This window comes from Podarcis liolepis (assembly GCF_965112155.1).
Source record: "Podarcis liolepis genome assembly, chromosome: 6".
NCBI classification, from domain to species: Eukaryota; Metazoa; Chordata; class Lepidosauria; order Squamata; family Lacertidae; genus Podarcis; species Podarcis liolepis.
In genome coordinates this window covers 3,731,824-3,755,101 of record NC_139559.1, presented here as the reverse complement: position 1 = coordinate 3,755,101, position 23,278 = coordinate 3,731,824, and the positions used below count along the sequence as shown (strand labels likewise).

General features: G+C 49.9%; 1 protein-coding gene across 7 annotated transcripts in view; it reads left to right on the top strand.

The window, feature by feature from the left end:
• MYLK2 (myosin light chain kinase 2) overlaps positions 1 to 23,278 on the top strand; it is a 46,470-nt gene that overhangs the window by 5,877 nt on the left and 17,315 nt on the right. For all 7 annotated transcript variants that reach the window (XR_014527164.1, XR_014527165.1, XR_014527166.1 and 4 more), the window contains exons 2-6: positions 3,204 to 3,594; positions 8,000 to 8,370; positions 18,406 to 18,511; positions 21,669 to 21,762; positions 22,949 to 23,058. Coding sequence is in view for 3 of the 7 variants with exons in the window: in XM_083507460.1 (XP_083363586.1) it covers positions 3,204 to 3,594; positions 8,000 to 8,370; positions 18,406 to 18,511; positions 21,669 to 21,762; positions 22,949 to 23,058 (1,072 nt within the window). In the remaining 4 variants the exon portion in view is untranslated. The remainder of the gene's footprint in view (positions 1 to 3,203; positions 3,595 to 7,999; positions 8,371 to 18,405; positions 18,512 to 21,668; positions 21,763 to 22,948; positions 23,059 to 23,278) is intronic.

Here is a 23,278-nt window from a genome sequence, read left to right as displayed (position 1 = left end):
TTCTAGGACCAATCAGACTGCTGCATTTTGGATCCTATTGTTCTAGGACCGATCAGACAGCTGCATTTTGGATCCTATTCAACTCAGTACATATCACCCAACTATCCAGACTGGTCCTACATGGGCCAGAAAAAAGCCAGGGAAGTCCCCAAATAGGAGTTCCATCACAGAAGGAGAAAGGAAAAAGGAAAGAGGGGAAGGGGATCAAGTTGATTCCAAACCAAAGGCCAGGCGGAATGGATGGGAAAACATCCCTCACTTTGCATCTCCAACAAGGGCTGGGAGAAAGTCCTGCCGGAAAGCCTAGACTGCTGCTGCCAGCCAGTGCAGACAGTACAGTACTGAGGAAGATGGACCAATGGCCAGCCCAAGACAGGTCACTCAACTGTTCCAACAATTCATTCAAAATAATAATAATAATAATAATAATAATAATAATAATAATAATAATAATAATAATAATAGTAATAATAATAGTAATTAGTAATAGTAATAGTAATAATTTCCCCAGCCACTCTGGGCGGCTCCCAATCGAGTGTTAAAAACAATACAGCATTAAATATTAAAAGCTTCCCTAAACAGGGCTGCCTTCAGATGTATTCTAAAAGCCTGGTAGTTATTTTTCTCTTTCACACCTGATGGGAGGGCATTCCACAGGGTGGGTGCCACCACCAAGAAGGCCCTCTGCCTGGTTCCCTGTAACTTGGCTTCTCGCAGTGAGGGAACCGCCAGAAGGCCCTCAGTGCTGGACCTCAGTGTCTGGGTAGAACGATGGGGGTGGAGACGCTCTTTCAGATATACTGGACCGAGGCTGTTTAGGGCTTTAAAGATCAGCACCAACACTTTGAATTGTGCTTGGAAACGTACTGGGAGCCAATGCAGATCTCTCAGGACCGGTGTTATGTGGTCTTGGCAGCCGCTCCCAGTCACCAGTCTAGCTGCCGCATTCTGGATTAGTTGTAGTTTCTGGGTCACCTTCAAAGGTAGTCCCACAGAGAGCACATTGCAGTAGTCCAAACGGGAGATAACCAGAGCATGCACCACTCTGGCGAGACAGTCTGCGGACAGGTAGGGTCTCAGCCTGCGTACCAGGTGGAGCTGATAAACAGCTGCCCTGGACGCAGAATTGACCTGCGCCTCCATGGACAGCTGTGAGTCCAAAATGACTCCCAGGCTGTGCACCTGGTCCTTCAGGGGCACAGTTACCCCATTCAGGACCAGGGAGTCCCCCACATTTGCCCGCCTCCTGTCCCCCAAAAACAGTACTTCTGTCTTGTCAGGATTCAACCTCAATCTGTTAGCCGCCATCCGTCCTCCAACCGCCTCCAGACGAAGGACCTTCACCGCCTTCACCCAACATTGTCTGATCTGACTGGCAGCATCTCTGCCAGAGAGAGGGTCTTTGCTGTCACTTTTAGCAAGAAATGCTATGAGAGATTGCGCCTGGAGCAGGCGGCCACTGAGGGGGCCGGGATACTGAGCCAGAGCAGCTTCCCTTTGGCCTGTGCAAACTCCCCAATGCTCATCCTTGACATGCGCTCTGAGTGGTGCAGGGACATGCCTCCCTATGCTCCCCTTGTTGCGCGTTTGCTTCTCCTGAAGAGGATGAGAAGCTGTGCTTTTAAAGCAGGGAACAAGCGTCCTGTTTCGTGCACACAGCTCACCGTTTCCTCAAGTGGCAGGGAGTTCCAGAGGCAGCTGCTGCAGAGTTTGCTTTTCTCTCCGGAGGAGAGCACTTGAGGCCCTGCGGATTTGCAGGTATAGATGGTACACATAGAGAAAATACAGGAAACTCTCTTGTACCGCCTGAACAGCCAGGACTTTGCCCAAGAGAATCCTGGGAAATGTAGTCCCTATCACTTTCACTACTACAAAAAGTCCATACAGGTACCACTGTAGTTTGAAGAGGTGGGTTTCTTGTGCCAGGGTCCTTCAATCATGCAAAACTTAAATTCTCTTGAGCGCTTTTTTATTCTCTCCTGCAGAATGACAGTGTGGAGGCGTAATAATAATAATAATAATAATAATAATAATAATAATTTATTTATACCCCACCCATCTGGCTGGGCTTCCCCAGCCACTCTGGGCGGCTTCCAAAAAAATATTAAAATACTGTAATACATCAAACATTAAAAGCTTCCCTAAACAGGGCTGCCTTCAGATGTCTTCTAAAAGTTTGGTAGTTATTTTTCTCCTTGACATCTGGTGGGAGGGCATGAGGGTCAGGACTCAGGGAACGAGTTTGCTCTTAATTCAGCAGGGAGCCACAGACTGGGGGGCCGAATGCCTCTCTATCCGGCCCTTGGAACTGCCCGTGAGTGTTTTTGCCTGGCTGGAAAGGACCCTCGAACTCTGATGATGGTTCTTGTTCATCTGGACAGAGAATAGAGGCAGGAGAGAGTGTTTGCGAATGTATGTAGGAACCAGTCTGCTGCTGCACAAAGGTGAAATTAGCATCCATTGCCCCAGCCACTTTGGCCTCTGGCACTGCCCGCCACTGGCACTCCATCTCCCTCACACAGGATCCTTGTTCTGAGAAAAACTTTGGAACTCCCTGCCTATTGACGTCAGCCTTCGCTGAACTCTTTCTGGTGCCTGCTTAAAAACATTCTTTGCTTAAGCAATCCTAGCCAGGTGTATCGAAAGCTAATGCGACCTTTCACCTGTTTTAGTTTATTATTTTAACTTTTTAAATGTCTGAGGTTTTTGTTGTTAATTTTTCATAATGAAATTTTTGTTGTTTTTATCTTTCTTTTGTAAACTACTTTTTTCCTTCCTTCCTTCCTTCCTTCCTTCCTTCCTTCCTTCCTTCCTTCCTTCCTTCCCTCTTTCTTTCTTTCTTTCTTTCTTTCTTTCTTTCTTTCTTTCTTTCTTTCTCTCTCTCTCTCTCTCTCTCTCTTTCTTCCTGCCTTCCTGCCTTCCTGCCTTCTTTCCCTCTTCTTTCTTTCTCTCTCTCTCTCTCTCTCTCTCTCTCTCTCTCTCTCTTTCTTTCTTTCTTTCTTCCTTTCTCTCTCTCTCTCTCTCTGCCTCTCTCTCTCTCTCTCTCTCTCTTTCTTGGAAATGAATGAATAAACCCTGCCTCCTCTTGGCATGTAGGGCAATTTATTGCAATGCCCCAAAACACTTTTTGTCGCTTTAACTTTTGTTATTTGCTGTATCAGGGGGGGAAAGCACTATTCTCCCATATTTTGTGTCTTGTGCAGAAGCTGAGCTGAAGGCCAAGGAGGGAACCCCAGGTGTGGACGCCTCTGCCCAACACCCAGCGTCCGAGGAGGCTCCCCTGGGAGGAGAGCAGAGGATGGAGAAGGAGGGAGGGTCTTGCAGCCCCCCCGGCACAGAAGGGGGAGCAGAGGCGCCTGCCGTGGGCCTGGGGGAGCCGAGGGAAGCAGCGGAAGCCGGGTCTGAAGAGCCAAGCCAGGCGGCGAAAGGGGAAGGGGGAGCAGGGCAGGATGCGGCCAAGGCAGTGGAAGAGAGCCATACGCCAAGCCAAGCCGCCGTGGCAGGAGGGGAAGGGAGCCACGAAAGCCCACCAAGCTCCCAGCAGAAGCACCTAGAACTTCAGCAGAGCCTCAGCTGCCCAGCACACCTGCCCAGGTAACGCTTCTCTCTCGTACAGCCTTTATTAATGCATTGATGTACGAAAATATTTGTTTCTAAAAATATATACAGTGGTGCCTCGCAAGACGAAATTAATTCGTTCCGCAAGTTTTTTCTTCTTGCGAGTTTTTCGTCTTGCGAAGCACGGTTTTCCATAGGAATGCATTGAAAATCAATCAATGCGTTCCTATGGAGACCGTCCGGGGACAGAGGGGAAGGCGCGCAGCGCTTCCCCTCTGTCCCCGGACCTGTTTAAAGCAAGGGGCGGCGGGGAGAAGATTGCTTCTCCCCGTTGCCTGCCCCGCAATCTCCGGGGACAGAGGGGAAGGTGCGTGGCGCTTCCCCTCTGTCCCCGGACCTGTTTTAAAGCAAGGGAAGGGGCAGCGGGGAGAATCGCTTCTCCCTGTTGCCGCCCCTTGGTTCAAAAGGGGTCCCCGGAGATTGCGGGGCTGGCAACGGGGAGAAGCGATCTTCTCCCCGCCGCCCCTTGCTTCAAAAGGGGTCCGGGGAGAGAGGGGAAGACGTGCTGCGCTTCCCCGCTTTCCCCGGAGCTTGCGGGGCAAGCTTCATTTTGCGAAGCAAGCCCATAGGGAAATGCGTCTTGTGAAGCGGCTAAGAAAACGAAAAACTCCTTCGTCTAGCGAGTTTTTCGTCTTCCGAGGCGTTCGTCATGCGGGGCACCACTGTATATCAAAGCGGTTTGCAGCAATGAAGCCATAAAAAAGTTTAAAGCATTGTTAGGTGAGCTTCCCCAAGTCCCCCCTATCTGATTTTCATTTTACCTCATCTTTAGCAGTTTGCATATATCATAATTTCTAACCATTTTTTAAAATCACACTTACTTTAGCCATAAAACTCTTCACTTGCAAATAATACTATTTTAAAATACACTGTCTTCTGCTTCTAACCCTACAGCCTAAATCCACTTCCAAAGCTATTCTAAGATTTAAATATTAACATTTTTTTTCCAAATATTCCTTAAACTTCTTCCAATCTTCTTCCACCGTCTCTTCTCTCTGGTCTCGGAGTCTCCCGGTCAGTTCGGCAAGTTCCATATAGTCCATCATAGGAAAAATAAGGATAAGAATCTGTTTCTATTGTTTGTTTTCCTGTTTGTGCTGTTTATTTGTGTTATAAAATGAATATAAACTTTTGGGGGGGAAAGTTAAAATCAGACATTGTTTTATTTTATTGTTTTCACTTATATGCAAGAAGCAACCATCAATATTCAGCAATGACCAGCAGCAGCAGCAGCTATAAAAGCACCAAAGGTCTATTTAATTTCGTTTAACTTTTAAGTGATTTCGGTTTTTAAGACAAAGGTTGTCCACAAGACAAAGGTATCATTCCACATTCCTCCTTTGTCCTTAAGGTCCACAAATGACAACACTTTGGAGGTCCCAAGTCTCAAGGGGGTTAGATTGGTCTCAACTAGGGCCAGGGCTTTTTCAGTACTGGCCCCAACTTGGTGGAACGCTCTGTCCCAAGAAATTAGGGCCCTGCGGGACTTGACATCTTTCTGCAGGGCCTGCAAGACAGAGCTGTTCTGCCTGGCCTTTGGTTTGGACTCAGGCTGACCCTTATGTTTCCCTCCCCTTATGGTCTTGATCTATGGGCTACTATTAAAATGAGGCTGCATTTTAAATTGCATTTTAACCTGTATTTTAAATTGGTTTTTAAAAAATCCCCCCCCATTATGTTTTTATTGTAATTTTACTGGTGTTAGCCGCCCTGAGCCCGGCTCTGGCTGGGGAGGGCGGGGTATAAATAAATAATAATAATAATTATTATTATTATTATGTTGTTGTTGTTGTTGTTGTTGTTGTTGTCGTCATGTGTGTCCTCAGTTGCCATTAACCATGTTCTATCCATGTTGAATATGTAATAAAACCATCCATGTTGAATAATAATAATAATAATAATAATAATAATAATAATAATAATAATAATTTATTATTTATACCCCGCCCATCTGGCTGGGCTTCCCCAGCCACTCTGGGCGGATTCCAAAAGAATATTAAAATACTATAATACATCAAACATTAAAAGCTTCCCGAAACAGGGCTGCCTTCAGAATATGTAATAAAACCATTCAGAATATGTAATAAAACCATAGGAGTCTCGCTGCAGCATTCTGCACCCGCTGGAGTTTCTGGGTCAGTCTCAAGGGCAGCCCCGCGTAGAGCGAATTACAATAATCCAATACAATAAAAGAGGATTAGACAAGTTTGAGGAGGAGGAGAGGGAACCCACCTACTTTCAGCAGCCAGAGACATCATAGCCAGACACTGGAGAGACCTGTCAAACGTAAGCATGGACCAATGGTATCAAATAGTGCAGTGGTACCTCGGGTTAAGAACTTAATTCATTCTGGAGGTCCGTTCTTAACCTGAAACTGTTCTTAACCTGAGGTACCACTTTAGCTAATGGGGCCTCCCGCTGCCGCCACGCGATTTCTGTTCTCATCCTGAAGCAAAGTTCTGAACCCGAGGTATTATTTCTGGGTTAGCGGAGTCTGTAACCTGAAGCGTCTGTAACCCGAGGAACCACTGTATGGGAAAGAGCCTTACTAGAAAAACGAACCAACAAACTGAAATTGACACGGGGGCAAATAGAAGAAGACGCCTTCACCCCGGTTTGGTTCCCCTTTATCACATACACAGCCCAACAAGACAGCAACAAGAACCCGCCAACAGCGTCCGAATCAGTGTGGCTAACCTGATCCAAAAACACCCACCCACCCACAAAAAACAACAACACAAATTTCACTACAGCCAACCAAAGACAACCAACCACACCCTAAGCCATCCCCAAACTCTCTCTCACCACCAAGGAATCAGTTACAGATAGATAGCCGTGTTGGTCTGCCATAGTCAAAATAAAAAAATTCCTTCCAGTAGCACCTTAAAGACCAACTAAGTTAGTTCTTGGTATGAGCTTTCGTGTGCATTCAGTGTGTATCTGAAGAAGTGTGCATGCACACGAAAGCTCATACCAAGAACTAACTTAGTTGGTCTTTAAGGTGCTACTGGAAGGAATTTTTTTATTTTGACCACCAAGGAATAATACTGTAATAACAATTTAATAATAATTTATTACTTACACCCCACCCCTCTGGCCGGGCTTCCCCAGCCACTCTGGGCAGCTCCCAACAGGATATTAAAAACACAATAAAAGAAAAAACTTCCCTAAACAGGGCTGCCTTCAGATGTCTTCTAAAAGTCTGGTACAGTGGTGCCTCGCAAGACGAAAAGAATCCGTTCTGTGATTCTCTTCGTCTAGCGGTTTTTTTGTCTTGCGAAGCAAGCCCATTGACGGATTAGTGGATTAGCACTATTAGCGGCTTTTAGCGGCTTATCGGATCAGCTGATAAGAGGCTTAGCGACTTAGAAAAAGGGGGGGAAAGGGGGGAAAAACCGCAGGAACTCGCAAGACATTGTCGTCTTGCGAAGCAAGCCCATAGGAGATTTGTTTTGCGAAGCATCTCCAAAACGGAAAACTCTTTCGTCTAGTGAGTTTTCCGTCTTGCGAGGCATTCGTCTTGCGGGGCACCACTGTAGTTGTTTTTTTCTTTGACATCTGAAGGGAAGGCGTTCCACAGGGCGGGCGCCACTACCGAGAAGGCCCTCTGCCTGGTTCCCTGTAGCTTTGCTTCTCACAATGAGGTAACCGCCAGAAGGCCCTCGGCGCTGGACCTCAGTGTCCAGACTGGACGATGAGGGTGGAGACGCTCCTTCAGGTATAATGGACTGAGGCCGTTTAGGGCTTTCAAGGTCATCACCAACACTTTGAATTGTGCTCGGAAACGTACTGGGAGCCAATGTAGGTCTTTCAAGACCGGTGTTATATGGTCTCGGCGGCCGCTCCCAGTCACCAGTCTAGCTGCCGCATTCTGGATTAATTGCAGTTTCCGGGTCACCTTCTAAGGTAGCCCCACGTAGAGCGCATGGCAGTAGTCCAAGCGGGAGATAACCAGAGCATGCACCACTCTGGCAAGACAGTCTGTGGGCAGGTAGGGTCACATACGCTAAGTAGAATAATAGAAACATTGCCACCCCACCCCACTCATCATTCCCCCTCTCCCTCTTTCCCCCTTTTCTTCCTAACCTAACATTGTATGTAACAACAATAATAATAATAATAATAGGAGGAGGAGAGGGCTTTCGAAGGCTGTTAGCCATGCTGCCTGTGCTCTGCATCCACAATCGGAGGCAGCAAATGTTTCTGAATCCCAGTTGCTGGAAACCGCAGGAGGGGAGAGGGGTCTTGTGTTCAAATCCTGCTTGCGGGCTTTCCATAACGGGCATCTAGGTTGGCCCAAGTGAGCACAGGAGGCTGGACTAGGTAGGGCCAGATGCTGTAGCAGCTTCTCCTTTGATGTTCTCCTCTTCTGACATTTCAGCCTAGCAGATATTCCGGAAGAGGCTCCGGCTGATCTCAAGGAGCCGACTCCTCAGGAACTGGTGACTCCCACCCACAAAGCGGACCCGCCACCCCCTGGGGAAGCCAAGGAGGCCCCCCCTGATTCGGCGCAGGCCCCCGCAGCGGCAGAGCAACCGGGCCCAGCGGATCAAGGAGAAAGGACCTTGGCCGAACCCGCTCCCTTAGCCCCAGGGGCCACAACCCAGGATGCCGGTGAGCCCAGCGTTTCCGCAGCGCAGCCGCCGTTGGAAGGAAGCGAGACCGCGGCAACCCCTGCAGAGGTTCCGGATACCCCAACCAGCCCATACCTCACTCCGGACTTTGGCAAAGAGGACCCGTCCCTGATTTTGGGTAAGGCCATCGAGGGCTCTGGCTTTGCGGGGCCAGCTGAACGAGCCTGGTCCAGACGGAGGGAATAGGAGTGAGGGGCAGGGGGCCAGAACAGCTCTCTTTTTTTAAAAAAAGGAAGGAAATATAAGTTGTCCATCCTTTAGGCCCAGGGGTCAGCAAACTTACCGCGCCTCGGGCCGGTGTCTCCAGCGCCGATCGCGTGGCGGGCATTGGAGCGCATGCCCATACGCGTGCGCACACACTATTTCCGGTGCACTTCCGGGTCCTCCGACCAATGTGCACCGGAAATCACGCTTGCGCATGTGCAAATCACGCTTGCGCATGCACACAAGCTATTTCCAGTGCTCCTCCGACCCAGAAGTGGGCAGCAGCGCAGCACCAGTAAGAGTGGGTGTTGGCAGCGGGCGGCGGGGGTCGCCGCGGGCCGGATAAACGAGTCCCTCGGGCCTTATCCGGCCTGCAGGCCTTAGTTTGAGGACCCCTGCTTTAGGCTGTGCCTGGCTTCGTCTCAGGGAGAGGGTGGGATGGAGCAGGGAAGGAATGCAAACATCAGGCATGTTTTCTCAACTGGCGCTATAACAGACATCAGCTGCAGGAAACAGGTTGTCGCTGAAAGTGACAGAGATTGAAGCACATGGTGCGCATCGTTCTGCAGAGGCTGTTCGTTTCTTTGGAGGAGAATGTCTGATGCCTTTCCCTAAGGTGGAGGACAGGAGCGGCCCATCCCGTTTTGCCGCCTGAGGCGAAACAGGAAGGTGCCGCCTCTGCCCGCCGAAGTCTCACTTACTGTGGTCGTTCGGTGACTTCTTCTGGAGAGATCTCATAGAAACTGTCGCCACATGACTCTAGAGGCGGGTGGAGTGCTGCAGGGGGGGGCACCCTGTGGGATTTCACCCCCCCCCCCACACAAGGCTGCGTCTTCAGCCTGCCAAATGGATGGGCCGGCCCTGGTTGTGCAAAGGGATGCCTTTTCAGCACCGTCCTGGTTCCCTGCACCAGTCTGTTGCTTGAAAACAAAGCACTTTGCACAGGTAATAATAATAATAATAATAATAATAATAATAATAATAATAATAATAATAATAATTTATTTATACCCCAGCCACTCTGGGCGGCTTCCAACAAAGTATTCAAATACAGTAATCTGTTAAACATTAAAAACTTCCCTAAACAGGGATGCCTTCAGATGTCTTCTAAAAATCTGGTAGTTGTTGTTCTCTTTGACATCTGGTGGGAGGGTGTTCCACAGGGCGGGCGCCACCACCAAGAAGGTCCTCTGCCTGGTTCCCTGTAGCTTGGCTTCTCGCAGCGAGGGAACCGCCAGAAGGCCCTCGGAGCTGGACCTCAGTGTCTGGGCGGAACAATGGGGGTGGAGATGCTCCTTCAGGTATACTGGACCGAGGCCGTTTAGGATCCAGACTAAAATGGATTAAAACTGGCTTCAACTGGTGGGATGCTTCAGCTCCCTGTTTGCCCAACATGTGGCCCTCGTTTGGTCCAGGGTTGCGCTGTTGCTGACCACCACGGCTTCATAGGATCTCCTGGTGCCTTTGGCTGCGGTTTTGCTGAGCCCCAGAGTTTGGAGATTGCAGGGCAGGAGGAAAATTTGCCTTGTGCCCTGATCCACCTGGCATGCGCTGCCTCCCTCCCTCCCTCCCTCGACTCCCTCTCTGGCATGCGGAGAAAAGCTCCTTTCCATGAGATAAGCAGGCTGGCAGGGCGAGGGACCGGGGCGCATCGCAGCACCAGGTGTTGTTGTGATCGCTCTCCCCGCTGTGACAGATGGGACAGCGTGTCTTGTGGCCGGGTGACCTTGCAGTGGGGTTGGGAGGGAGGGGGTGTGGGGTGTGTGCAAGGCAAAATGTGGCAAGTGGGTGAGGTTAAGGGGCAGAGGCGGGTTGGCAGGGCAGCAATGGAAGTGGAGGACGATTGTGTGTTGTCTGTTGGGGAGGTGATCACCAGGTGGGTTTTGTCCTGGGCTGAGCATTCACTGGGCACCTGCAGTTTTCGTGTGCCAAGGGCAGGATCTGCAGAATCTTCAATCTCCAAGTCAAATGAAACAACAGAATCTCAAGTTTCTAGTCCTTATGAAAAGAAATGTTCGAAGGCCCAATGAAAGTGCAGGGGAGTTCAGGCAGACAGTGCTCTGTTGTCCCCTCCTCCTTTCTTTCTCGTGGAGACCTCAGGACCTGAAGCAGGATGTGCTGTGAGGCCAGTGTCTCAGGGATGGGTCATAACTTAGTGATGGGACATGCACAGAAGGCCGCACTCCCTGGCGTCTCCAGGAAGGCCTGGGGCAACCTCTCGTTGGAGACCCTGGAGAGCCATTGCAAGGCAGGATAGATCTGAGATGGACTGACGTCAAGCTTGCATGATCCGATCAGAAGGTTGGCGGTTCGAATCCCTGCGACGGGGTGAGCTCCCGTTGCTCGGTCCCTGCTCCTGCCAACCTAGCAGTTCGTCAAAGTGTAAGTAGATCAATAGGTACCACTCCAGCGGGAAGGTAAATGGTGTTTCCGTGCGCTGCTCTGGTTCACCAGAAGCGGCTTCGTCATTCTGGCCACATGACCCGGAAGCTGCACGCTGGCTCCCTCGGCCAGTAAAGCGAGATGAGTGCCACAACCCCAGAGTCAGCCACGACTGGACCTAATGGTCAGGGGTCCCTTTACCTTTACCTGGAACTTCTGAGCTCCACCAGTAAGTGCAGAATATTGCCTTGAACTGGTAACAGACGGACACCTAGGATAAAGGAGCAGAGTACATCCGAGCACATTTTCAGCCCAGGAATTAGTTTGCGGCACTAGAACTGAACCCTCAGTCCTTTCTCACACAAAATTAATTCCTAATTTGCCCCCAGAGTTTCTTTGCTGTGGCAGGGGAGGGCAGGCAGCTGTGAGGGATGCTGTTGCTGTTGTTTAACAACCTGGGAAATGAAGGTTGACGGTTGGTTAGTACAGCATTCTGCACTTTGGGGTCCCGAGATGTTGTTGGATTACAAGTCCCATCAGTGGCGTAGCGTGGGTTGTCAGCACCCGGGGCAAGGCAAGTAATTTGCGCCCCCTAACCCGTGGATTTGCGCCCCCTAACCCTAACCCCCAGATGTTGCGCCCGGCGCGGCCGGCCCCCCTGCACCCCCCACGCTACGCCACTGCTTCCTGGCAGTTTTATTCTCTTGGCAAACCGCTTTTGTAGCTGTCAAGCGGTTTATAAATTTTAGGATTTTTTTTTTTAAAGGGCATTTTCAGAAAAAGCTGCTCGTGGCTCTCACTGTTCCCTCTCAGCTGCTCGCTCCTAGTTTGTGGGAGGGTGGATTTAAGGCGTGACGCGGGGGGGGGGGCGGTTGCGTGCGAAGAAGGGCAACCTCTCCCCACTCCGCCGCTTTGCTCCACCCTGGCAGGCAGGCTGGCAGGCTGGCTACACGCGACGCGCTCGGAGAGGGCCTCCGGATCGTCCCCCGGGCTGGGCAAGGGCTCGTTCTCACGCAGCGGCTGTTGCGCAGCCTCGCCGCCGCCGCCGCCCTTGCTCCTTCGCGTGCGGGGAAAGGCCGCCGGCAGCCCTGGGAGCGCCTCCCTCCGCGCCTTCACACGCAGCTGTGCCAGCCCAGCAGGCGGCTCCCATCCTCCCCGAGCCCCGGCCGGGCTAGCGGGGGTTGTGAGCCACCTGCAGGGAGCCGGGGGTCCTAGCAGGCTCCCTCGGAAGGTGGAGCGGGGCCCTCCTTCGCTGGAGGTTGGATGGCCAGCTGCGAGGAATTCTTAGCAGGCTCGCTCCACCTCCTCCTCCTCCCGACTTTGCAAGGAATTAGCAGGCTCGCTCCACCTCCTCCTCCTCCCGACTTTGCTGCTGCTGCTGCTCGGCTTTTTTCCTCTACTGACGGCACGCTGTGCCTTGCTGCTGCTGCTGCGCAGCTTTTTTCCTCTACCAACGGCGCGCTGTGCCTTGGAGAGGTTCCCGCTTCCTTGAGGGGGGCCGGCCAAACGCGCCCCCCAAAATGTTGCGCCCGGTGCGGCTGGCACCCCTGGCACCCCCCACGCTACGCCACTGAGTCCCATAGTCCCTGGCCATTTGCCGAATTGGCTGGAGATGATGGGAGTTGTAGTCCCACAATGTCTGAGGACCCAAGGTTGGAGAACGCAGATCTAGTATGATGCAGATATTGACCAGTAAATCCCAACCTACCTTCTGCCCATGACTGGTGGAGATAATATTGAACTAAGTGGGCCAGTGGCAGGGCCAGATTTAGGTTTGATGCGGCCCTCAGCTACTGAAGGTAATGGGGCCCTTTATATGTCCAGCTGTGCTTTGCCAACAACAAATTGTCGCTGGTTTTTTTGTGTTGAATATATGTTCTATGGTAATTTATGGGCCTAATAGGTATCTAAAGCCATTTACACATAACAAAATATGTATTTTATCAAAGTAACTGTTGAACTGAAATACAATTAAGAAGAAGTATATTAATAGTGAAATAATTATGAAGCTTAACATAAAATGATTGGGGGCCCATTACTTACATCGTAGGAGCCTACACAACACAAAACACTGTTGCTGTATGTAGGTTTTTTGTTTTTTGTTTTTTATCTTTTATTTTGGAAATGTACATCCAGGGTTTTTTTCTTTAAATTTTTTTGGGGGCCAAGGGAGTGCAGCCCTAAGCTATAGCTTGTTTAGCTTATACGTAAATCCAGCACTGGGGACGCAGGTGGCACTGCAGGTTAAACCACAGACCCTAGGACTTGCTGATCAGAAGGTCGGCGGTTCGAATCCCCACGACGGGGTGAGCTCCCGTTGCTCGGTCCCTGCTCCTGCCAACCTAGCAGTTCGAAAGCACCTCAAAGTAGATAAATAGGTACCGCTCCGGTGGGAAGGTAAACGGCGTTTCTGTGTGCTGCTCTGGTTCGCCAGAAGCGGCTTAGTCATGCTGGCCACATGACCCGGAAGCTTTACGCCGGCTCTCTTGGCCAATAAAGCGAGATGAGCACCGCAACCCCAGAGCCGGCCACGACTGGACCTAATGGTCAGGGGTCCCTTTACCTTTAAATCCGGCACTGGCCAGTGGCCTCACTCAGTACAATGCACCTCTTGTGGTTATAACCAGGGCTGTGCTGTGCAGCTGTGGATGTGTGCAGTATCTGGTACAGAGCTTCCTATGCCTAGCACCTTACGCTTTTAAGAAAATTAAAGTTTCTAGCCCTCGTGACTGCAAAGATAGGCTTAGAAGGATGTGGGTCATGTCTCCGGTGTAATCTCACTAATGGAGAGGGACGGGGTGCCTTTTTTTTGCATAAGCACCATGCAGCACATGGTTAACCTATGGAACTCTTTGCCACTGTGATGGCCAGCACCCTAGAGGGCCGAAAAGTAGGTTAGACAAATTCATGAAGGAGAGGGCTGTTGATGACCACTAGCCAATGGCCTTGCTGCACAGTTGGAGCTGGCCATGCTTTGGAAACCCCATGCTGGCTTCCCATCAGAATCACAGAATTCTAGAATCATTTAATCCTCACAACACCCCTGCGAGGTAGGGAAGGCTGAAAGAGGCAGGGGCCAGCTCAAGGTCATGGAGTGAGCCTCATGGCCGAGCGAGGGATTCGAACCCTGGTGTGCTGGTCCCGAGGGTTAACCGTGCGGCGAGGTCCGAGTCCAGTCCGAGGTCGATGGTTCGGTATGGAAGCTGTCCGTCAAGGCTGAAGCTGGGTCTGAGGCAGGGAGTTGGGTGAGTTCAGGAACTCTGGCAGAAGAGCAGGACAGGGTGCAGGCAGGAACTAGCAACCAACAATGTTGCTCTTGGGACTGGGGCTGGCTGGCTTTTATCTGCCCCAAGGCATAGAGAGGCCCCGATCCTCTGGTGACTTGCCTCTCTTGGCCTGGAGGTGAGCACTCCTCCTGCGGGAACTTAGTTCCCTCCGCCTCTCTGCCCTGAGCCTCTGCAGCTCAGTAGAGGCTGGAGGGTTACCGGACCCAGAGGCAACCTCAGCTTCCTCTGATGGGGCTGAAAGTGGAGCACCTGCAGGCAATGGGTCCTCCATCACCTCAGGAGCCAGAGCAGACTCAGCTGACGCCTGCACCTGAGGATCCAGCACAGGTGAGGACCCTTCAGGCTCAGGCCCCAGCCCCGGCTCAGCTGATTCTGGAGGCGGGGAATCCTGCGCAGGCTGGGATCCCTCAGGTTCAGCCTCCAAGTCCGAATCCCAGGCCATCACACCTGGTCTGCCAGGTCCTAGTCAGACAGTCTAGCCACTATGCAACACTGTCTCTCCACTTCAGATTCTAAGTAAATCGTAGAATTGTAGAGTCAGAAGGGAAACACAAAATGTGGACACAAAACGCATGATAAAGCAAAGAGACAGAAGGGAGGGATCCCGGGGTCATCTAGTCCAACCCCCTTTAATGCAGGAAACTCAGCTGAAGCATCCCTGACAGATGAACACCCAACCTCTGCTTAAAAACATTGGTGCATCAGTCTGGCCCAGCAGGCTCTTATATACTTAAAGGTAAAGGTAAAGGGACCCCTGACCATTAGGTCCAGTCGTGGCCGACTCTGAGGTTGCAGCGCTCATCTCGCTTTACTGGCCGAGGGAGCCGGCCTACAACTTCCGGGTCACGTGGCCAGCATGACTAAGCCGCTTCTGGTGAACCAGAGCAGCACACGGAAACGCCGTATACCTTCCTGCCAGAGCGGTACCTATTTATCTACTTGCACTTGGACGTGCTTTCGAACTGCTAGGTTGGCAGGAGCAGGGACCGAGCAATGGGAGCTCACCCCATCACGGGGATTCGAACCGCCAACCTTCTGATCAGCAAGTCCTAGGCTCTGTGGTTTAACCCACAGCGCCATCCATGTCCCCTCTTATATTCTCACTCCCAGCCTAAACACTGGAAATAGAATGATTTTTCTCAGTTTCTGTGCGATTCCAGCCGACCTTCCCCAGAGAGATCTCTTTTTCCTCATTGCCTAATGAGCCGAATCTTGCAATCCTTTTTTCCTGCATGGTTACCATCCATGCATTGGCATATGAATGTGTCTAAATACTAAATGAGGTACCATGTCTGTAGCACAGCTTCCAGCGTTTTTAGGAACATACGAATCTGCCTTCTACTGAGCCAGATCTCCACTCTCATCGTTCTGCCTGGACACTGAGGTCCAGTGCCGAGGGCCTTCTGGCAGTTTCCTCATTGCGAGAAGCAAAGCTACAGGGAACCAGGCAGACGGCCTTCTCGGTAGTGGCACCCGCCCTGTGGAATGCCCTCCCACCAGATGTCAAAGAGAAGAACTACCAAACTTTTAGAAGACATCTGAAGGCAGCCCTGTTTAGGGAAGCTTTGAATGTTTAATAGGCTATTGTATTTCAACATTCTGTTGGAAGCAGCCCAGAGTGGCTGGGGAAACCCAGACAGATGGGTGGGGTATAATTATTATTGTTGTTGTTGTTGTTGTCAGTGCTATCTACAATGAGTCACTGTGGCTCCCCAGGGTTTCATATAGGGGACCACCCCTCCACCAACAGCCCTGCCAGTGATTGAACCCAAAATCTCCTGCAAGAAATGTGGTCCCTCTGCGACTGAGCTTCAGGCGTTCTCCCTGATGAGCACCTGAATTCATAGAATTGTAGAGTTGGGATCCCCAGAGGTCATCTAGTGTAACCCCCTTACAATGCAGAAATGTCAGCTAACGCCCCCAGGGCAGATGATCACCCAACCTCTGCTTAAAGCAGGCATAGGCAAACTCGGCCCTCCAGATGTTTTGAGACTACAATTCCCATCATCCCTGACCGCTGGTCCTGTTAGCTAGGGATGATGGGAGTTGTAGTCCCAAAACATCTGGAGGGCCGAGTTTGCCTATGCCTGGCTTAAAGACCTCCGAGGAAGGAGAGTCCACAACCTGCAGCCCAGCTCAAGCTAAGCAGCATCTTGAGGAAGGGAGCAGTTTCGATTGGGAAAACAGCTAAGACCTTGGGTTGCACCCGTGGCCACGATGGTTTTGGCCCCAGCCTGGATACGTCTTGGAGCAAAGATGAAACCCCTTTAAAGCCCTTCACGGCCTAGGACCCTCGTACCTACGGGACTGCTTCTCCCGGTATGCCCCGCGGAGGACCTTAAGGTCCATAAATAGTAGCACCCTAGAGGTCCTGGGCCCTAAGGAAGTCAGATTAGCCTCAACCAGAGCCAGGGCCTTTTCTACACTGGCTCCTGCCTGGTGGAACGCTCTGTCTCACAAGACCAGGGCCCTGCAGGATCTGATTTCTTTCCACAGGGCCTGTAAGACAGAGTTGTTCCTCCTGGCCTTTGGCTTGGAATCAACTTGATCCCCTCCCCCTCTTTCCTTTTTCCTCTTTCCTTTCTCCTTCTGTGATGGAACTCCTATTTGGGGACTTCCCTGGCTTTTTTCTGGCCCATGTAGGACCAGTCTGGATAGTTGGCCTTGGTGAAGACTTGACGTTTTCATCCCCAAAAAGTTTTTGATTCAGTTCCACTGAAATGAGGCTGCATTTTAATGTTGCATTTTAATCTTGTTTTTAAGTTGTATTTTAATCAATTGTTTTTTACCTGGTGTTAGCCGCCCTGAGCCCAGTCTTGGTTGGGGAGGGCGGGGTATAAATAAAATTTATTATTATTATTATTATTATTATTATTATTATTATTATTATTATTATTGCAACTCGGCAAGGCTGCTGCCCAGACGCACCATCCCTAATTCGCCAGTAGGGGTCGCCCTCTGCACATGCCTTGGGGAAGCACTGCTGCATACAGAATTGTCACCATCAGCTGTGAATCCTGGCCATGGCAATTTCCACTAGCGGCTGGGCTGCGTTTGCAGCACTGAAGTGACCCCCCCCCCGGAGGGGGACAAGCCTGGCCAGGGTGTGTGGAGGTCCTGGGCTTCCCAGAGGACAAGATCCGCTCCCCCTCTCAGCCCCAACGATGTTGCCCTAAGCAAAGCAGAGCAAGATGTTTGGCTGCCGGAGTTGCAGGAAGGAGCAGCCAAGCAGCCTGTGGATTTGTGTAGGGTTTCCTTAACCTTTCCTTCTCCAGAAAATGTCCCACAAGGCAGCGGGTACAGATTTTCCTTGGGGCTTACTTTCATTTTCTTGGGGGGGGGGGTTTACAAATTTATTCACATTCAAAATCACAAATGAAAAAAATTACAAGAAGATTCTTCCGAATCTTTAGACTTCCCTCCTCCCCTCCATGGGTTCTTTAGTTAACTTTTCCAACTGCATATTGTAAATTGTCAAAATGACATGGCTGTCCCTGCAGCAGGGAACAAGGGAGTGGAAGAGCTCGGTGGTAGATCATCTGCTTTGCCTGCAGAAGGTCTTATGTAATAATAATAATAATAATAATAATAATAATAATAATAATAATAATAATTGTTATTTATACCCCGCTCACCTGGCTGGGTTTCCCCAGCCACTCTGAGCGGCTTCCAACAGAATATTAAAATACAATAACCTATTAAACATTAAAAGCTTCCCTAAACAGGGCTGCTAAATCACTCTAGCTTTTAAGTTCTCCATTGTGTCCAAAGTCTATGTCTACATTACAAGAGTTATTTCAAACAGGCTCAAATACTATGCTATAAGATCCACTATCCTGTAATATTACAAATGAGTCTATTCTGCTGATGAAGCCTAGGATGGCGAAACAAGGCTAATATTCTGGAAATCCTTGTCTTAGACTCCGTGAAAGGATTCTGTGGAACTGTGTGGATTATTGGACTCTTTGAACAGACAGGTGGAATAGATACTTACACATGTATGGACCTTATGCATGAACGGACTATAGAATGAACTGATCCACTGGGTCTTCTGTTTTTTCCGTCGAACTTTATGAGACTTCCATTGAAATCAACAATTTGATAGAGTGAATAGTATACCTTATTTATTCAAAAGTACAGCCGGTTACGTCTTGTGTGTTTTTTGAGACAGCTTCTAGGAGCCACGGAGGAGAGCTGGCTGCAGGGCTGGAGCCGCAGGTGGATGAATGAATTAGCCCAGTGGTTTTTCTTTTGTTTTAACCCCTGCCTCTCTCTTCCAGATGACACTCCCCCTCCACCTGCTCCCTTCACCCACCGCATTGTCCAGCTGAGAACGGCGGAGTTCAAAGACACCTACAGCATCAACACCAAGGAGATGCTGGGAGGGTGAGGCCTGGCGGCAGGGGGGTGGGAGGAAGAGGGTGCCAAATCGTTCGCTCTTCCAGTGACATAATTGTGGAATGTTCCGGGTGGCAGGAGAGGATATTTTGTTTATTAATATCCTTCCTAACTTGCGCTAGCAAATTCTATTCCTTAGCAGAGTTTTACAGTTCCCTTTTTAAACGCACAGCAGATAGCTGGTTGCAGGTTTGTGTAAGCCTCTCACTATTAAGTTCCTGGTAAGTTCCCTTAAAAGTAAAGGGACCCCTGACCATTAGGTCCAGTCGTGGCCGACTCTGGGGTTGCAGCGCTCATCTCGCTTTATTGGCCGAAGGAGCCAGCGTACAGCTTCCGGGTCATGTGGCCAGCATGACTAAGCTGCTTCTGGCGAACCAGAGCAGCGCACGGAAACGCCAGAGCGGTACCTATTTATCTATTTGCACTTCATGCTTTCGAACTGCTAGGTTGACAGGAGCAGGGACCGAGCAACAGGAGCTCACCCCGTCGCGGGGATTTGAACTGCCAACCTTCTGAGCAGCAAGCCCTAGGCTCTGTGGTTTAGACCACAGTGCTACCCGCGTCCCATTAAGTTCCCTTATGTCCCTCTTAAAAGAATAAACATGCCACAGTCTTGTTTAAAGTACAGTGGATGCTCAGGTTGCGAACATGATCTGTGCAGGATGCACGTTCACAACCCACAGCATTTGCAACACACATCTGCACATCTGCGCATGCGCGGGTTGCAATCCGGCGCTTCTGCGCATGCGCAAAGTGCAATTTAGCGCTTCTGTGCATGTGCAACCGCTGAAACCTGGAAGTAACCTGTTCTGGTACTTCCAGGTTTCGGCGGTCCACAACCCAAAAAACGCAACCTGAAGCAGCTGTAACCCGAGGTATGACTGTGTATAAAATAAGTTTACTCACATCATCAGTTCAAAGTTGGATCCCTGAAGGCAGACTTAGTTACAAAGTACATACGTGTGGATCTGTGAGATGCTCCAACAATGGAGGGAGCCAAAGAGAGAGGTGGTGCTGCGTGCTTTGTCCCTTTTGTTACCTGGGCAGGTAAGGTCATGCCCACCTCTAGTCACATGCAAAGGAAGGATGTCCCAGCCTAGGAGGAAACAGGAAGTTTTCGACTGGCTGGACCAAACATTCCCCTGCATGTCCACTCTAGGAAAACAAGGAATGTCGTACTTGACTGCTACTTATATATCGCATCCCACAAAAATTATGACTGTTTCCAATTTCCTGATGGTTTTCTGCGATATGGATATTATTTTTGAAATAATACACGTAAAAGAAAATACAGCAGCCATGGTTAAGATTGGCATTTGTAAATGAAAGAAAGAATGCTGCAATGTTTTATAAAGTGCAGAATATTGAAGAAAACACACCCACCCAGCTGCAAACCAAACCCTCTCCAGCAATCAGTAGGCAACAGACCAATAAAGTATTGCCTTAAAGCAGGGGTAGGCAACCTAAGGCCCGGGGGCCGGATCCGCCCCAATCGCCTTCTTAATCCGGCCTTCGGACGGTCCAGGAATCAGTGTGTTTTTACATGAGTAGAATGTGTCCTTTTATTTAAAATGCATCTCTGGGTTATTTGTGGGGCATAGGAATTCGTTCATATTTTTTTCTTCTTCAAAATATCGTCCAGCCCACCACATGGTCTGAGGCACGGTGGACCGGCCCAGGGCTGAAAAAGGTTGCTCACCCCTGCCTTAAAGGAACACTTAGCTCAGTTGGTTAGAGCAGTGTGTTGATAATGCCAAGGTTGCAGGTTCGATCCCTGTATCAGGCAGCTGCATATTCCTGCATTTCAGGGGGTTGGACTTTCAGGGGGTTGGGTCCCTTTCAGTTCTATGATTCGCAACACCATCAAATCTAGAAGTCCGGTCATTCATCATTCAGATCTAGAAATCCCCATTACTTTCTCATGCATGCACTCTAGGGTTGGGGCAACTCGCTGAAATGTTTTAAACGGTTCTAAATTTGATTTCTCTGTTTTGTTTTTGTTGGGCTGATGTTGATTAAATGTTTAGTTGGGGTTGGTGGTTATTATAATTTGGGTATAACTGTAAACTGTTTATTATTGTTGTTATTATTGTTGTTGGTTTCTGTTGATTTATTGGTTTGTTTGTTGCTCGTACAGGATATTTTGTTTCTTAATGTTTGATGCGTTATGTTTTTATATGTGTTGCAAGTTGCCCAGAGCGGCTGGGGAAACCCAGCAAGATGGGTGGTATATAAATTAAAATATTATTATTATTATTATTATTATTATTATTATTATTATTATTATTAGAAAGAACTGTAATGAGAGGTTTGTTGTTACCAAGCCATCATTGCACACAATGCCTGAAAGGCAAAAGGGTCTTTGCCCCAAGGATCAGTTACAGATAGGTAGCCGTGTTGGTCTGCCATAGTCAAAATAAAAAAATTCCTTCCAGTAGCACCTTAAAGACCAACTAAGTTAGTTCTTGGTATGAGCTTTCGTGTGCATGCACACTTCTTCAGATACACTGAAACAGAAGTTGCCAGATCCTTCTATATAGTGAGAAGGTGGGAATGGGAGATTGGCAGATAGCTGAGATGAGCCTGTTGACGACTCTTAACGACTGTAATAGGTCTTACAGGAAAAGGCAAGGGGTGAGAAGGTGAGAAATGGCTTAGTCATGTATAATGAGATAAGAATCCAATGTCTCTGTTCAGACCAGGTCTCTCCATGGTTTTAAGTTTGTTAATGAGTTGCAATTCAGCAACTCATTCAGCTTCTCTCCCATTCCCACCACCCTCCTGAGTAATACCCCTCCCCACCTTCTCACTATATAGAAGGATCTGGCAACTTCTGTTTCAGTGTATCTGAAGAAGTGTGCATGCACACGAAAGCTCATACCAAGAACTAACTTAGTTGGTCTTTAAGGTGCTACTGGAAGGAATTTTTTTATTTTGCCCCAAGGAGTTTACAATCCAGAAAGATAATTGGTGGTGGTGGTGAAACAGAAAGGGGAAAGTGAGGGTGAGGAGGAAGGGATAAACGTCATCCGTTCTTGCAGTTGGGAATGAGGCTTCATGGGGAAAGTGAGCTTTTTAGTGCTTTGGAGGAACTTTGAAAAGAATTCATAATTCTCAGTGCCTGCCTTTCTCTTTCCCTCCACAGGGGGAAGTTTGGAGAAGTCCGTACGTGTGCAGTGAAGGAGACAGGCCTCAAGCTGGCCGTGAAAATTATTAAGAAGCAGGGGCCGAAAGACAGGGTAGGTGCCCTCTGGTGTGCAGTGTGCTGCAACATCTAGCAATGCGCGCAACACCTTTTCTGCGCTGGTCTTTGTGCTGGGTTTTCCTGCACGGCTGCCCTGCTAAGTTCAGTTCAGGTTTGTGAAACTCATTCATTATTTCATCCAGCCAAAACGAGGACCAAAGCGATGGATGTGCAAAATAACATAAGAACAGTGCAAATTTACTAAAAGGTGTTTTGTCAGCGCTTGTGCAACAGAGCCTCCCTTACTCCTCCTCACGCCCTGGGCATTTCCCAAACCTGCTCCGGTGTGCTGGGCCCAGGGGTTAACCCGAGTAACGCGGTCCAGGTCCGGTCCCAAATCCAGGGATTCCACGAGGCATCCGTCCGACAGGGTCAAGGCAGGAAACCAGGCTAGGTCAGGCGCAGGGTCTCAGGCAGGTACTAGCAAACAGCAATGTTGCTCCCGCAACCTGGGGTGGGGTCCGACAGCCTTTTATCTCTGTCAGGGTAATGGCCGGTCCTGATCCCCTGGCGACTCACCTCCCTGTCTCGGCCGAAGGTGAGCACTCCTCCTGCAAGTACTCAGGTCTCTCCTTCTCTCAGACCTCAGTCTCTGCAGCTCAGCAGACGTCGGTGGGCTACTAGACCCAGGGGCCGCCTCAGCCTCCCCTGACCCAACCGGTAGTGGAGCAGCTGTAAGTGATGGCCCAGCTGGAGGCAACGAGGTCATCCCCGCATCTGGAGCCAGGGCAGGCTCAGGCCCCTGACTCGGCCCAGCTGGTGCGTGTTGCAGGGGAACCTGTGCAAACTGGGACTCTTCAGGATCAGGCCCCAGACTTGCCTGAGGCAGAGGATCCGGTGCGGACTGAGACTCTTCTGATTCCGAGTCCGAGTCCCAGGCCATCACATCGGGAGGGTTGGGGGAACCCCTAGAAAAGGTTTGGGGGGAAGAGAGGGGAAACTCTGTTGTGCAATAATAAATCCTTGCACTGACAGGGCATGTTAGTTGGATAGCACCCATGGTCTGCGCATAGGTGGACTGCAACTCCTGTCAGTCTCAGGTAGTGGAAGCTGTGGTGCAAAACTGTGACATTGGTGGGGGCTGATGGGAGTTGTGGTTCAAAATGTCTGGAGGGTACCAGCCTGGCAAAGGCTCCCCTAGCCAGCCTCCGTTCCACACTGACCAGCTTTTGCCCTTCTAGGAAGCGGCCGAGGTGGAAATTGACGTGATGAATCAGCTGAACCACAGGAACCTGATCCAGCTATATGACGCCATCGAGACTCCAAAGGACATCATGCTCTTCATGGAGTTGTGAGTCATGGAGTTGCGAGGCAGGCTCTCGGTCCTCGGGCAGTCGCCGCGCTCAGGCCCGCAGTTTGAAAAGACACGACACATGAGGAAAAACGAATGCGGAGGGAGGAGGAGAAAAGCAAGCTCTGGCGCAAGTTTAGCAGAAAAATCATTGATTCATTCAAATGAGGACATTTCTTTCTTTCTTTCTTTTTTTCCAAATTTTTTAAATTAAATTTTC